Source organism: Danio rerio, chromosome 10, assembly GCF_052040795.2.
Source record: "Danio rerio strain M-AB ecotype USA chromosome 10, GRCz13ab, whole genome shotgun sequence".
Lineage (NCBI taxonomy): Eukaryota > Metazoa > Chordata > Actinopteri > Cypriniformes > Danionidae > Danio > Danio rerio.
In genome coordinates this window covers 33,146,421-33,163,855 of record NC_141030.1, presented here as the reverse complement: position 1 = coordinate 33,163,855, position 17,435 = coordinate 33,146,421, and the positions used below count along the sequence as shown (strand labels likewise).

The following is a 17,435-nucleotide window of genomic DNA, read 5'->3' as shown; positions in this document are numbered from 1 at the left end:
TTGTTTCTAAACTTTTGACTGGGAGTGTAATTTGAACACAAATTAACAAGAAGTTGTAAGTACAATAACATATACTGTACAGTAGGCTATACCTAATACATCAAAAACACTTTTACAACTGATTAGTATTGTGTTAGTCAGTACCAATATACAAATCATATCAACATTCTTGGTATAACAAACTTAACAGGAGGATCTCCGGAGAGCCAAAAGCATGAAATAAAGAGGGAACACAAGGCACAAAATGTGAGTCTGCATCATGTCACTGAGCAATTCGCACTTAAGCAGTGTATATTTGAGAGTGCGCAAGAAGTTTTGTGCACGAACAGAGGAAATCACAGCACAAGCAACTAAATTTGCCCACTTGTATTACATGAATGCACTTTGTAATACTCCATAGGGCGCCATAACGCCATAGGGTATTTGGAAGATTTATGTAAACAGCTAGAAAAAATCTAGGATGAAACACTGGATTTGACATTAAACTGTTGATTCAGATTCATTAGAGAAAGATTCGCGATGCATTGATGAAGCATTTTTTCCCCTCCACCAGCATTCCACACATTAGCACACTACTGACATCAGACCATTTTGGTTAAATATCCAAAACAACCTCAAGGCAATTCGTAACTTTTTGATTAAGAGGCTAATTTGTATACATTTTTTATGACCTAATTACTACAATTCAGTATTATTTGCTTATCTCTTAATGACGGTTGGGTTTAGAGGTGGGCTTGGGTGCTACGCCTCCTTTTTAAAATCATACAGTTTTGTATGACTGAACGCATACATGTTTGTACAAATTAGCCACTAAACTGACAAAACGTAAAACTACTTATATTTCCTCATGAAATCAGGCTGTAAATATCACGCATATCAAAACAGAAAGCATAACTCTAACCTTAAGAAGCACCGCTAAATATTCTTAGCATATTCCTTTTTTTCGTGTTGACAGCCATGTTAAATTATTTGGATACGTATTTAACAGTAATAAATCTTCAATTAATTAACGCATTTAGGTCTTTCCACATCTCTCCTTTTAATTTCTTCCACTTCATCTCTTCGCCTTCCACCGCCTCTCTCTCTCTCTCTTCTTTCTTTTTGAGGTAATTGCCTGATCTCTAATTCCACCCAAGGCTCATCTCCCAGACAATCAAGCCTGATCCTTCCCTGCGACCTGGGCACATACAGAGGCCTGACTCTGAAGTAATCATTTCACCAGGGAGGAGAGATAACCAAACAATCACCATTAACCCTGAGCCTTCGCCGTCTCTCACTATACTTCTCGCTCTCTCAGGAAGAAAAGAGCTCTCCAATCACCCTGATTCGGCTAATAAATATCATGCCTCCCCCATGCCGAGCTCCCCTCATTAAAAGCACAGATGTTTGCTCACTGCCTCGACCGGAGGAAGCCTAATATCTCAACTAGAAGGTGCGTGTCCTTTCAGGTTGTTATGTTATTCAATATCGCGGCTTGAGGATCGATATCGCGCTATCCGACTGTCAGGCTTCTGACGACGCTCTTTCGCAGGGCACAATTAGTAGTGTGTGTGTTAAAGCAGCTTTTCAGTGGGAGGAAACCGGCTGATTCACAATGTTTAGCCCTGCAGTGATTCAGTCGGAATAATGGAGCTGAATTTTCCCCTCACTTTAGGCACGAAAGTCTCACATTTACTCTATATGCACCACAAGAAGACAACAAAAAGCTATAATGTGCATGTAGAGAAAGTCGATAGTGGTCTGATCAACATGTTTGGCTGTTGAATAGAGTGCATGAGAGCATCTAATAAGGCCTTGGTATACTTCTAAATGAAAGAACAAACTGAAATCAGGTCATTTCAAAGTAAATCCAGCCAAAGGAAAGTTTGAGTTCGTTTAGGAAGCTCGTTTTTCTCCTAAATACCTTTGTGCTACCATTGGTTCTTGGAATTTATGTAATTGGTGAGCCTGTTCTGGAACTTCGCCTTCTTTAACGTGCAAATGATTTATATCTCTAGTCCACGGAGGTCAGTCAGGAAAACAACATCAACAACATCAAGGTAGCAACATGAATGAAATGGAAGATCAAGTCGCAGAGCTGGTACAGATGTACGCACAACTATAGATATGTAGTAAAATATTATTTACAGTCATCATGGCAGGCAAATAAATTATTAGAAATGAGTTATTAAAACTACTATGTTTACATGTGCTGAAAAAAGATGTCTCCATTAAACAGTCATTAGGAAAAAAATAAACAGGTAGGAGTAATAATTATGACTTTAACTGTGTGTGTGTGTGTGTGTGTGTGTGTGTGTGCGCGTATATATATATATATATATATATATATATATATATATATATATATATATATATATATATATATATATATATATATATATATATATATATTTTTTTTTTTTTTTTTTTTCCCAAATGACATTTTTACAGTATGTCTGACAACATTTTTTTCTTCTGGAGAAAGTCTTATTTGTTTTATTTTGACTAGAATAAAATCAGTTTTACATTTTTTAAAAGCCATTTTAAGGACATATTTATTAGCCCCTTGAGGCAATATATTTTTCAATAGTCTACAGAATAAACCATGGTTATACAATAACTTGCCTAATTACCCTAACCTGCCAATAGCCCAGTGGTTCTCAAACTTTTTTCATCAAGTACCACCTCAGAAAAAAATAGTCTCTCCAAGTACCACCAAAATAAACAGTATTGAAATACAGTAGCGTAGTAGGCCCAATAAAGCAGCTACAACTCTGCACAGTTAAAAAAAGACGTGGCAGATTACCTCAGAAATATAGGCTATATGTCATATTTGGCATATTATATCCATCATTTTTGATAAATTTTTAAATGTGTGTAGCATGTACATGACATATTTCATTCCTCCGCATACCACTAAAGGAAGCCTGCACGTAACACGTACCACAGTTTGAGAACCACTGCAATAGCCTAATTAACCTAGTTAAGCCTTTAAATGTCACTTTAAGATGTACAGAAGTGTCTTGTAAAATATCTAGTGAAATATTATTTACTGTCATCATGGCAAAGATAAAATAAATCAGTTATTAGAAATGAGTTATTAAAACTATTACGTTTAGAAATGTGTTGAAAAAATCTGCTCTCCAATAAACAGAAATTGTAGGAAAAAATAAAAAGGAGGGCTAATAATATAGGGGGGGGGGGGGGGGGGGGGGGTTGGGGCTAATAATTCTGACTTCAACTGTATATAACTGTGAAGCTTGGTGTCCGTAAGTGGAAATTTATCAGTGGTGGAGAAAAAAACAAACAAGTTGAGATAACAGACTTTAAAACTATGTATTGTAACTGAAATCTGCAGATACAAACTGATCCAGTCCAACAAAACTATCACTTAATATTGTGTTTGGATGTTTTCTTTACATTAGACTGAAGAAAAAAACTATTAAAAAAAATCCCCAAATCTCCAAATTTAAAGGTGCATGAAAAAGCAATGTTTTGCTGGCAGTGTTTCGCTTTAAAATAGAAAACAACCAAGCGCAATTTAGAGATAAATAAATCAAAAATCTGATGCAACCCTGAGAGCAAAAAGAAAACACAGTTGTGCTTAAGGGGATGTTATTTACTTGCAACTAATAAATCCAGCTAATCAGACTGTGCTTAGTGTTTTTCAAAAGCTCTAACCATTATGTATGCACAACATTCATTAAATGATGAAAATGTACCGCATGAGGCTAAAGGCACCATCATACTATACTTTTAAATACTTTCGATATGTTTTCCATTCAACTCCATTTAAAGCACATGAATGAGTATACAGTATTTATGCATTCAAGTAATTAAATCTGTCAGAACATATAAATGTTCAGGTTAGACAAATTAAATAATAGATTCATCTTTTTTAATAATCTAACATTTACATATTAAATATTATAATACTGGTTTTATGTGACACTATTAAAATACTATTGGATAATTTTAATAATAAATTACTAAAAAAATATCAAATGAATATTACTAATACAATGTGTACATCTTATTACAGTTATTAATTACATTTTATATCATTTAAAAAATACAAACTTTTACGGTTGAAGTTTCTTTTTTTAAATAGCATTTCCCAGAATTATATTATATAATATTGTAATATAATAAATTATAATAGTATACGTTTTAATCAAATGAAAATATGAAAAAATAAACATAATAAACAGCAGAAAGATCAATTTTATAGCAAAAAAATGTAATAATTTTATATTAATACATGTTATTTATATGAAATATTGCTACAGATATTTATTTTTGGTTATATATAATTTAAAAAAAATTTACATAAATACAGTTTATATTATATATATCATTTAAAGAAATAGTTTGATCTTTAACTTTAATCTTTAGGAGTAATAGATCGACACATTGAAGCTGTTAGCTAATTTTCGCTTGAGTGTCTCCGGCGTAAGTCGAAAGACTTCAGAGATGACGGGCTGTCATGGTGATGGTCTACAGAGGCTGTAGCATTAGCACAACTGACAGACTGAAGATCCAGAGAGCATGGCTGAAGTGTGTGTGTGTGCGCATATAAGAAGTCCTGGATGGCCTGATAAGGTATGGTGATACCAGAAGTGTGACACAAACTGTACCTGCTATACAGACTGTGCAACATTACTGAATGCTAATATGAGATCTGGTACATCTTGTACATTCACAGGTTCTTTATAGTGATGCACCGATCTCAATTTTTCATGGCTGATACTGCAAATTTGCTGAGATTTTAATTTCAATTTAACGTAGCCTCTAAGAAAAAAAAAAAACTTTAATATTCAACATTAGGAAAAATCTTATCATTAAAATATATATAAATTTAAGATTAAATATGACATCTAAGATGTAAATAGATGACAGTTAAGAGAAACAGCATTTCAGTGTCAATAATGGGCTTTAGACAAACATACCATTAATATATCTGGCTCTTGTTTTAACGTCTCTTGTTTACCTGTGATCCAATCAACCAAAACGCATCTTATTACCAGTTATAAATAAGACATCAGTCATGTTTTCATTGTTGATCATCTGTCTCAATTACGTTCGCCAAGCTGAAATCAACCATTTTCAGAAAGAGTGCTGAAAGACTCAGTGGATCCGCTGTTTAATGACCTGAATCTTGATGCGCTGCGTGTTCAGCGCAAATGGCCGCTAAATGTAAAATCTAACAATGTATACAATATAGACAAATAATTACACACATTAGCACACTACTGACCTCAGACCATTTTGGTTAAATATCCAACACAATCTCAAGGCAATTTGTAACTTTTTGATTTAGTGGCTTTGATTTAGTTGTATGATTAAATTAGTACAATTCAGGATTATTTGCTTATGCCTCCATGACGGTTGAGTTTAGAGGTGGGCTTGGGTGCTACGACTACCTTTTAAAAATTATACAGTTTTGTACGACTATACGCATACATGTTTGTACAAATTAGCCACTAAACTGACAACTGACAAAACGTAAAGACTTACATTTCCTCATGAGATCAGGCTGCAAATATCACGCATATCAAAACAGAAAGAATGACTCTAACCTTAAGTATCACCACTAAATGTTCATAGCATTTTTCTTTTTTATTCATGTTTTATTTATATTTCAATCTCGATGAGCTGCATGTTCAGCGCAAATGGCCGCTAAATGTAAAATCTAACACTGTATCCATTATAGCCAAATAAGCACGCCTTTACTAAGCTGACTCGCCTGCTTTTTTCCACAAAAACAGAAAAGTGTAAATCGGCGCATAGCAGTACTGAACACTTAAATTTACACAAACCGAAACCAAAACTTTTAGAGAGTGACAAAAGTGAGACTTTACTTGCTCGATCTTTTGTTCGATCTTCCTGTTTCTTAAATTGACATGCAATAGTAGTGCAAAAAGGGTATTTCTTACTTCATTTCTTTATTTTTGTTTGGTGCAAACCATAGATTTATTTTCCATAAAGTCACAGTAGGACTTTTTATTGCAGATAAATCACATTCAAGCACATTCAAGGCAGCATGATAATGAGAAATGTAACTCATTGTTAGTATTATTGTCATCATCATTATCGTTAATGTTCTATAATTATCAGATATTTATTTTGGAATATCTAATAATTCTAAGTCATAACAGAATTAGATAGTAGTTTCTTGTTTTTGTTAGTCCTGATTGATGTTGTTTTCAAATACAATAAATCTGTTAATATAGAATTTGCAATGGTGCTCATTCATTTTTGGTGGGTGCTCCAAAATGTATTATTATGCTCCTAAATTTGTGAAGTTGGGAAAGCCGGTGCTATCAAGTAAAAAAGGTAATTACAAGCTCTGCATTAGACAAATACAATTTTTTATTCTTCTTCTTATTTTTTTTATCCATTGTTCTGTAATTTACTTACTGTGTAAACTTATTACTTGTATTTAAATGTCACAATTTATCTTATTTTTAAGCACAAAGAGAGAAATGGACTATTATTTGTTTTTAATATCATTATGTGCTGTATTAATTGGTTACCGAGCAGCAATAAAGAACCCATTAAAATTTTATAGTTTTCATGTGATTTTTCTAAACTAGCAGTGTTTTGAAATGATGAATGCATAATAATCGTGATAACCGTGATTATTTCTCAGACTATAATGGTACAAGCAAAATCTATAATCGTTGCAATCTTAGTGGAGTAAAGTACTGATACCAGAAACATCTACTTAAGGGTTCAAGAAACCCTCAAGTACTTTTTTGGAGATTTTAGCAGATTTATGTGTGTTGAGCCGGTATCAAAATCGGTGACAAAGAGCAAAACTGCAAGTGCAAAGATGATGCGTTGGTTTCTCATTTTTATTCATAGCTGAGTTTTCTTATCACATGAGAGGAGCCTGCTTCTTAATTGTTCATGACTGCGCGTGCTTTGAGAAGGCAAGGCAGACCTGCCAGTGCCAAGCTGTGAGATCCTACCTTGATGACTGGGTAAAACTGCGTCCACGGACCTAAGGCACACTGTATTCAGCTGTTTTTTGCATGTTTTTCCCTGCGATGCTGTCAGGGCCGATACAGCAAAGCTGTTTGTGTGCAGCAAGCATTTTTTTCGGGAGAGCAGTATGAGAATTGGAGAATGGCGGACGTTGTCTTTTATCAGTTGAGTTTACATTTAGACACATCATCATGCTGCTGTGTTTTCCTAAATCCTCCAGATTACCAGCAGGGCTAATGGTCAAAATAGACAGAGCAAGAGACCTGCTGCACTGAGTCTGCATTCAGACCTGTGGATTGAGGGAGAAGTCCTCATTTAGTGTTCATATAAACACGATTATCTTTATGATGATATAAATTCTGGTTGTGTGTATGAAATTACAAATAATAAATGTAGCAGGGCATTAAATTACTGTTTATTTCTTTGCATTTAAACTTTGTAAACTATAAAATCATGAGTCTCCTCACGGTTTGTGTCTCATTTTGTGAGCTGACTGACAACAGTTGTCCGCTTCCCTCCTTCTCCCCTGCACTGCTGGCCATACCCACTCCTGCATGTGATCGTGGAGCTCTACGCCCATTAAGTCTGAGGTAGACTTAAACTAAAAGTGGGGGGTGTCATGGCCCTTTAAGTACAGTAACAAAGTATTTGTACTTCCTTCCCATATTTGCTTCCAAGTTTCATTTATATTACTCTCATTCATACTACACAGAACGCACTTTTTAAATGGTTGAGTAGAAAATTCTAATTCAAATGTAGTATGTACTGAGTAGGAAGGGATTTCAGACAGCAACAGACTTTAAAAGCTGCAGGAATAACTGTGTTTCCCTTAGTTGCCCAAGTAAACAAAGCAGTTCAGCTGGTGTTTAATATGCCATCATACAGAGACCATCTAAAAGCAAAATACCATCCAAACTTCTGTAGATGTTTGATATAACCTCCCACTTTCAAATCAGTATTTCGCAACAGTGAGCTGCTCTGTCAGTCACAGGCCTTCTTTCAATGTCTGTGTAATTCAAATACAATAAACACCATCATCAGCAATCATACTGGACAACATATTAATGACGGGTGGAATATTAAAAAAGACAAACAGCACATAAACTGATTTCAAGTCAACCATATTTGAAGAAAACAAATGTGATTTCACTGCACAAATGGGTTTCTTCAAAGGGAGCTTTTGTTTCCAGACTTGTTTGTCAGACCCTGTGAAGAATTTCATGCGGATGTCACAACGGAGTCGGAACATTGGCACAGACGTAATGTTCCTGAGTACGGATGAACCACAACAACAACAACAACGACAACATCAACAACAAAAACAACGGGGAAAACAGACACATTCAGAATGAAGATCACAAACTTGCCAGGTAGTTTGCTGCGGTCACCCCCGGGTATGTTAGATCAAACCGGGTAACCAGCGCAGGCTGCAGGTGAGAAAATACAAAAAGAACGTCACCAGCAAAGTCGACTGCACTCAGGAGGGAAGAGAGAGGCTGAGGAGACAGCAGGAGAGAGGATGAAGACGCAGAAAAACTGCATGAGCCATGAGAAGAAATGAAAAAGATGGTAAGATGAGGCATTGATTTTAAGGTTACGTTCGGCTCTGACAACCTAAGATGATCTTCAGACCCTCAACACACCACTGTCTTCAGAACAGTTTTCCGAAATAAAAATATTAACCTTTATAAGAATAAAAGCTAAATATTTTTGTTTGTATGTTTATAGATTGAAACTGATTAAATAGTACTATTAGTATAACATTGGATTGAACAACTGCCAATAAAACAGCCCTTTTTTGTGATGTGAATACTAGTAAAATCCTCATAAATAAAATAAAACAAAAATAAAAAATAAAATGGAATAAAAAATAAAATGAAATAAAAAAACCTAAAATAAAACTAAAATAAAATAAAACTAAAATATATATATATATATATATATATATATATATATATATATATATATATATATATATATATATATATATATATATATATAAAACTAAACAAAACAAAAATAAAACAAAAATAAAATAATAAAATAAAAAACTAAAATAATAAAATAAAACAATAGTTTTATTAAAAAGATCATAAAATAAAACTAAAAATAACTAAATAAAACCAAACAAAACTAAAATAAAACAAGGCTAAAACAAAAACAAAAAAACACTAAAAACTAAAATAAAATAAAATAATAATAATAAAACTAAACTAAACTAAACTAAAATAAAATAAAAAATATAAAAAATAACACAAAAATAAAACAAAACAAAAAATAAAACAAAACAAAACAAAAAAAAATCTAATAAAACAAAACAAAACAAAATTAAAATTAAAACAAAACAAATAATGCTTCTTATCCAGTAAATCAGGAACATCTGTAAATATCGTTGAGCTTTTGAATGATGTTGAGGAATCTTGCCATCAAAAAAAGTTAAGAACTACTTCAGACGGGCTCAGAATTCTGGAGTATTGAAATCCTTGAATCATGGTCAAGTATTAACTATTGCCCAAGTACTTTCATAGGCATAGCCATAATCATTCTGATTTTAAATCCAACATGTTTCAAACCAAGGCACAATAACAGGAGGTTTTGTACATGCCTCACTCTGGAACACCCTGTACTAGATAATCATTGAGAGAGCTAAACTGAAACTCCTGAAATGTGAGCCCAATTTGAGCAAGACAGACAAGAATTCGACAAAAAGCATAGATCCTGACATGTTTTTTTTTTAAATGGGTGAACGGCATTTAAGCTAAATGCAACATTCAAGGTGTAAGAAAATGTGAGATGCAACTAAAAATGCCTGTGTGAAGTCTGTTGAAGTCAAAATAATTTTTACTTTTTTTCAGTATTTCCCAAATGATGTTTAATAGAGCAAGAACAATTTTTGACAGTATTCCTGATAATATTTTTTTCTTCAGGAAAAAGTCTTGTTTGCTTTATTTTGGCTAGAATAAAAGCAGTTTTGATTTATTTTTAGGTCAATATCATTAGCTCTTTCAAACATTTTTTTTTTATGATTGTCTACAGAACAAACCATCATCATACAATAACTTGTGTAATTACCCTAAGTACCTTAGTTAAGGCTTTAAATGTCATTTTAAGCTGTAAAGGTGTTTTGAAAGATATCTAGTAAAATATTATTTACTGTCATCATGGCAAAGATAAAATAAATCAGTTATTAAAAATGAGTTATAAAAACTATTATATTTAGAAATGTGTTGAAAAAAATCTTTCCATTAAACATAATTTGGGGAAAAATTTACAAGGAGGCTAATAACTCAGGAGGGCTAATAATTCTGACTTCAGCCATGTATAACAAGTGTTTACAAATAGCAGATTAAAAACTTTTATTAGTATCCCCCACCTAGCTCTGTAAAAACAGCAAGCAATAGGTCAGTGTAAATTTTATTTTAGTAATACTATCAAGGCATCCTGCATTCAGCTCGACATGGTATGCTCTGAGAAATCATGTCTGTTGGATAGAGGATGTTAGAGGAATGGCTGTTGGCGAAATCTAAAGACTGAGGTCTTAATACACTGTCTACACAAGAGATGACAGTGCAGAATCCTGATGAGCCTAATGCTTCAGACGGGCCCATACACTTTGGAATAAAATCATAGACTCGCTCAGATCAAATAAAAGCACAGAGCTTTTGAATCATCTGCAGACAATCAGATGATGCACAGGCTGTTAATGTCTCTCTGGCAGAGAGCGTGACTCCGGCAAGGCCATATCTGATCAGGAAAATAAATAAACAAGCAACAAAAGCTTGTAGTTGTGGGATAAAAAAAACACATTTTTAGATGATTTATTACATAATAAATGTGTGAAAAAACATGATGAATTCACTTATATAATTAGTAGGATGTGCATTTCGAAAAACTTTATAAACAATAAAAAATATAATTTTTTAAAAGAACAAATGCTTAACTCTTTAAGATTAAAACAAAACATTTTAAAATCTAATTTAAGAATATAAACTGAAATAATTAGTCAGTGACATTAAAGCAACACAGCCATAAATAACTAAATTTATTTTAAAAATTACATATTTTAAGATTTTTTAAATAAATAAAAAATAATTATTATTATTGTTGCTGCTGTTATAATAATAATTATAAAACAACAACAACAATAATAATAATAATAATAATAATTATTATTATTATTATTATTATTATTGTTGTTGTTGTGATAATAATAATATAAAATAATAATTATAAAATAATAATAATGATTATTAGTAGTAGTAGTAGTATAGTTATCACTGCTGCTGTTATAATAATTATTATTATTTATTGTTGTTGTTGTTAAAATAAAATATAGTAATAATTATATTTATATAATAATTATTATTAATACACACACATACACACACACACACACACACACACACACACACACACACATTTCCACATTTTCTGGTAATTTTACCTTTCTTGTAAGTTTACTTTTTTTCCATATTCTCACAATTTAAAACTAATAAAAAATAGAAAACAAAACAAAATAATTATATTTCACTGCGCTTGATAAACGTACCACAAAATAAAATGTGATATATATTTAAATACCAATCATGACTAACCAGGATATCCAGCAGAGCCAATCCACAATACACCGTTTTAAAACTAACCACTGAGCTCCATCTAGTGTTAGGAAGTCATATTACAACACAGCATTTCTAATGCTGTAGTATATGAATGATGTATGAATACATGATATGGAAAACCACACACAAAAAAAAGAGCAGACAAACAACAGTTGAAGTCAGAATCATTAACCCCCCTGAATTATTAACCCCCCTGTTTGTTTATTTATTTCCCCAATTTTTAACGGAGAGAAAAAAAAAATTCAACACATTTCATAACATAATATTTTTAAGAACTCATTTCTAATAACCAATTTATTTTATCTTTGTCATGATGACGGTAAATAATATTTGACTAGATATTTTTCTAGATACTTCTATACAGCTTAAAGTGACATTTAAAGGCTTAACTAGGTTAATCAGGTGAACTAGGCAGGTTAGGGTAATTACACAAGTTATTGTATGATGAGGGTTTGTTCTGTAGACTATTGAAAAAAATATAGCTTAAAGAGGCCTAATAATTTTGACCTTTAAATGTTTTTAAAAAATTTAAAATGTCTTTTGATCCAGCCAAAATAAAAACAAATAAGGCTTTCTCCAGAAAAAAGAATATTATCAGACATACTGTGAACTTGCTCTGTTAAAAAACATTTGGGAAATATTTACAAAATAAAAAATAATAAATCAAAGGGGGGTCTAATAATTCTGACTTCAGCTGTATATAGAAGGCCAGTATAAAGACAATATAAAGAAGGCCAACATGTTACTCATCAGGTGGCAAAAAAAAACAAAAAATAGAAAGACCACTTACCTTAAGTGGTGAAATGTGAGAGTGGGAAACATAACCATGCACATTCTCGATTTCTGAGAGGTTTTTCTCCGACACGTGCACCAACTCCGGCGCTCGAACTTCATTGGTGAGCCGAGGAAAGCTATGTTCAGGAGGAGGGGAATCATCGTCCTGATACCGGTACTATATGAAGAAAACATAAAAGACAATGAGAAAGAAAGCAGAAGAAATATAATGTAAATTAAAAACTGCAAAATGCTACAATGCAACAACAGAAAGCATGACATTCAGCCAATGAGGTTTGAACCCTGATGAAAAAGCCACAAAAAAGCTCTGATAATTCATTATTGTAAGAAGTGATAATAACAGAAAAATCATGATGAATAATGAAGATTTATATATTTCTAGAAGCGACCGCATGCGCACGCAATGAAGCAAAGCACTGCTGGTGACAAACTCCAAATCTAGAGAGAAACAAGTTTTAAAGTTTGCATTCGCATGCGATCTAAGCAGAACAGCCATCTGTTTCAGCCGAGCATGGGATGTTTCTAAAAGCAGCAGCATGTAAGATGAAGACGTAACAGAGTGTGGCGAATCAGTTGTGGAGAGACAGAGACGATTTGGTATGGCGCGGCCCCCGTGTTTCTGTCTCACCCAGGGGGAGCTCATCAGGGCCGGGTTCATACATGCTGGAGAGTGGCTTTGGTGCTGGGAGCCCTGTACCGCTGGAGGCCTGTTCTGTAAATACACACACACAGGAGCCCAACTGTGACCAACCAATCACAGTCAGTTTAGCTGAATCATTTAAATAGCCGCACACACACATGCGGTTTGGGATCAGTTAAAGTATAAAATAAATTATTTTCTGAAAATCCTTTGACATCATTATAATATGACGGCTATTAGTGCTTAGTTTATAAATATGCTTTTTTAAAGGAAGTTATTTTGGGGGATTTTTAATATACAATATGTGGATGAGCAGAGTATAGTATTCAGAATTGGTTATTTTGTTTTAGGTGATAGTAACCCTCTGGGGTCATAGGTGATTTTGGGGTCCCTAAGATGTTTTGACATTTGTGCTTATTTCAGCTTATTAAATAGTATTGGCCAACATGTATTTTTATTTTTATTTTTTGTATTCAGCACAAACTGTGCTACAATATTATATGAGTAATATTGATGTACATGCTTGCGTTGTTTGGTAAAAAAAAAAATATTATGCGTGGTTGGTAGGCTTTGTAAAAACAATGTAGCAGAAATAAGGTCCAAACAAACACTCTGAATGGTCCCGAGTAAGACTTTTGAGTAACTAGCCTTGTAGGCTAAAATATTTACTTCACAATTACGTGAAAATTGTTGTTCTCTTGTTCAAAAACTTTACAATGATTTACATTTTGTAAAGTATATTTTGGGTCAGCTCAGCTGTATGCGTGGGAGTGACAATGGTGATGAATAATTCACACCTAGGGAGACAAAAAAAGACACTCCCCCACTGGCTAATGTTCACCAATCAAGGGCATTGTAAAGCAATGTCCAGCTGCAAAAGCTAGCCCAAACTAAATGCGTGTTGTATTACTTGCTGTATTATGACCATGTAAACGCTATGGGTAAACAGTGTATGTATTTTCCTCAAATTTGTGTGGTTCCATATTTGTTTTCTCTGTTTGATCTGTTAAAACAGTTGTAATTGACTACTGTCTTTTCTGTGTGTGATTCATGCAGCCAGACGGTTGGATTGTTGAATAAAAACTGTGGCATGTATGTGCTTGTTTTTTGTTCCCTGCACAATTAAACATTTAAATGAACATCTTCCAAGAGCGGTGATTCCATACTTTTTGACAGGGTTTGTACTTTATTGTAAACTATTGTGTGACATTTAATACTTTACTAATTTAAATGTAAAATCTGAACAGCGGAAATCAATAGAGCGCTTTTGAAAAGGGAAAGTTAAGGAGAAATTATTAATGTTTTTGCTGTCACTTTTGATAAATTTAATCCATCATCGATGAGTAAAACATTTTCGATTTTACTGAAAATTACTGAAACCCAAAATTTCAAAAGGCAATCATTCACCTGCTACACACACATCACAAGGGAAGAAGCTTTGAACAAAAAAAGTAAAACACACACACACACACACACACACACACAACACATTTAAAGTTTAAAAGCCAACAATTTTGCCTTAATTTGAAAGCATCAGGCTCCATCAGTATACTGAATGAGACATTTTCCAAACTCAAATGTACTATTTTTGATTTCTAATTGACAACAGAGGGGAGAAATGAATAGCTCTCATAGTACTTAAAATCAATCAAATTCTTTAAAAGCGCTGTTGGAAAAAAAGAAAAAAACATCCTTACACAACCACTGTCTTGCATAGTTTAATGACATGCAAAATCATTAAAAAAGTGTGGGTAACCATTCTAATAGCTCAAACTGTTGAAGGTGCTGTTCTTATGAAACGCATGCCACACTGGTAACATTACGTTACTGGTCTGCTTAGTTTTTTTTTTTTTTTCAAGCAAGTACTAACTCTGATCCTACACTGTAAAAGATTACATGATCAATTAGTCATGACAGCATATGTTTTAGATCATTATTACTTATTAAACTAAGTTAATCATGTTCTAATGTAATTTTATAAGTTGTGCAAGCTGATTTAATTCAGTTTAACATAATATAAGTTCAATGAACTCATAATGTTAATTTGATTCAGCTTCAAATTTTAAGGTAACCAGTATTTTTTTTACAGTGTACCTTAAACCACAGGTTACTATATATTATCTAGTGCTCTAGTGTTCTTAGGTAGACTGTAAGTACATGCACTGTAAATACTATAAAACAAAGCGCAATAAAACACATACATCACGTGCAGAGCAAGAAATTGCCAAAAATAAATAAATAAATAAATAAATAAATAAATAAATAAAGCCAAAAGAGAATAGTTACAATTGAAAACATCCAGATCGCAACATCAGACTCAGAGTATACATATCCACTCTATGGAGTTAAAATTCTCTATTTTGTGTGGAAAAAAGCAACATTTAAGGAGCTCAGGTTGCTCAGGTCTCCACACAAATATCCTGTTACAGACTACCATTATTACATTTATGATTTTATGCTCGTTTCTTGCATTATGCTTTATCCCACTTTTCTAAAACATTGATAACAGACATGATCCATCCCAATTTGCATACTATCCATCCTAAACAGTATTCGAAAATAGAATTAGTATGTCACAAACCATAGTATGTTGAAAAGAGTATGCCAAAGGTTTATTAATTATAAGTGTAGAAGCATCCATACTATAAGCACTAATATTGCCTGATAATACACTAATAATACACTGCACGTTGGCCGTGAATTTGATTAGAACTACAAACTCAGGTAAACTCAGGTAAAAAGTGTAAACAAACTTCAAACATGGCGGACACGCAAAACCAACCATCAAGAGAGACTTCAGTAAAGATGTTTGTATGACTTTTAATCAATATCTAGCCAACTGGAACATGTTTAAACTGCGTTTTACGTGTTACATTTCATCTACAGCAACAAGAACTCATATCAAGATATATTTGGACATTAACTTCTGAATGAATAATTACCCAAGGAGCTGAGGAAATTTTTCTGCATGAAAGACTTGCGAATGACAGAGTAACCTGCTGCTGCTGCTGCTGCTTTTCCAGTAAAATAAATCTAAAAGAAATGTGGATGATGTGTCGAGATGATTGACAAGTGACATAATTAAACAATATAACGATCTGTTAATGAGGTAGTATGTAGTTTAAGTATGTGAATTTGGACGCATCAACAGACATCCAGATAACAGACCAATGTTTTTAGCAAGAGTTCTCTCCATTTTTGTGCACATTACCAATAAAAAAATGGGGTTAAACTACATTAAATAGCTTAGTAGTGTAATCCTTTTCACACTTTCTATTTAAAAACAGCATTCTTTTTATATACACGTTTTAAAATTAAATAATATCCTATTTGACAGCAAAGCTGGATGTTTAGTCTTACAATTATTGTTTCAAGATCCTTCGGAAATCCTTTACTCTGAATCGCAGCTGAAGAAACATTTAGCATCATTAATGTGTTTAAAGGTGGTTATATATTGCTTCATATACAGTATTTGTGGAAGCTATTTCAGTGGAAAGTTCAAAATAATTATCAATCTTTTTATATTTGAAATGTATTTTCTGTGACATGTGATCAATAAAAACAATCCTGATGTTTAAATATGCTTAGAAAATCAGACAAATATATAGTATATTTCCATGATGTCCTAAAACCTACACAAAAGTGGTGACTAACAAGTCTTAAAAGTCAAAGGTAGGAGGCATTCTATTCTATAAGTCAACCAACTACAGGCACTTTCCAAACAGCCATGTGGATCGTCAGCTGGCAGTCTAATATACCAGACATACTCTACAGTCCCTGATAAAAGTCTTGTCACTTACCTATTTTGTAGAAACACCTGCTATTAACCTGGATTTTAATTAATTAATTGGTGTTGGAAATAGCTCATATAAAAAGCTAAAACCCTCCCAAATTATGTTATAATGCACTGAAATAAATTAGCTTCACTGCAAATTTTAATTTGTCATTTAATCATAACAGAAAGGTCACAATTTGGTCATACGTTTCAAAACAAATTTGTTTTCACCTATACAGAAATGTAACACAATTAATGTAAGTACAAAAAATGTCAGCAAATTAAGTAGTGGTGTGCAACTGTAATATCTTGTATGACTTCCATGAGCTTCAAGGACTGCATCCATGCGGTTTGGCAAGGAATGATACGATTCATTAATGAAGTAATTGGTCTTGCATGCCAACCAGAGTTTATCAATATTCTTTGGTGTTATCTTCCATGCTTCCTTTTAGCCCACATATGCTCAATAATGTTCATTTCTGGTGACTGGGCTGACCAATCCTGGAGCATCTTGATCTTCTTCACTTTAAGGGAACTTTGATGTGGAGATGGAAGTATGCGATGGAGCACAATCCTGCTGCAGAATATGGCCTCTTTTATGGTTGGGAATATAAGAGTTAGCTAAGATTTCTTGGTA

The 17,435-nt window shown here is 33.1% G+C and overlaps 1 protein-coding gene across 4 annotated transcripts in view; it reads right to left on the bottom strand.

Annotated features, from left to right (window-relative positions):
• dlg2 (discs, large homolog 2 (Drosophila)) overlaps nucleotides 1-17,435 on the bottom strand; it is a gene marked incomplete at its 5' end in the record, with an annotated part of 395,575 nt that overhangs the window by 266,268 nt on the left and 111,872 nt on the right. Inside the window, 2 exon segments of one of the 4 annotated variants that reach the window (NM_001443107.1) lie at nucleotides 8,337-8,396; nucleotides 12,379-12,540. In NM_001443107.1, the coding sequence (NP_001430036.1) occupies nucleotides 8,337-8,396; nucleotides 12,379-12,540 (222 nt within the window). 4 annotated transcript variants of the gene reach the window in all.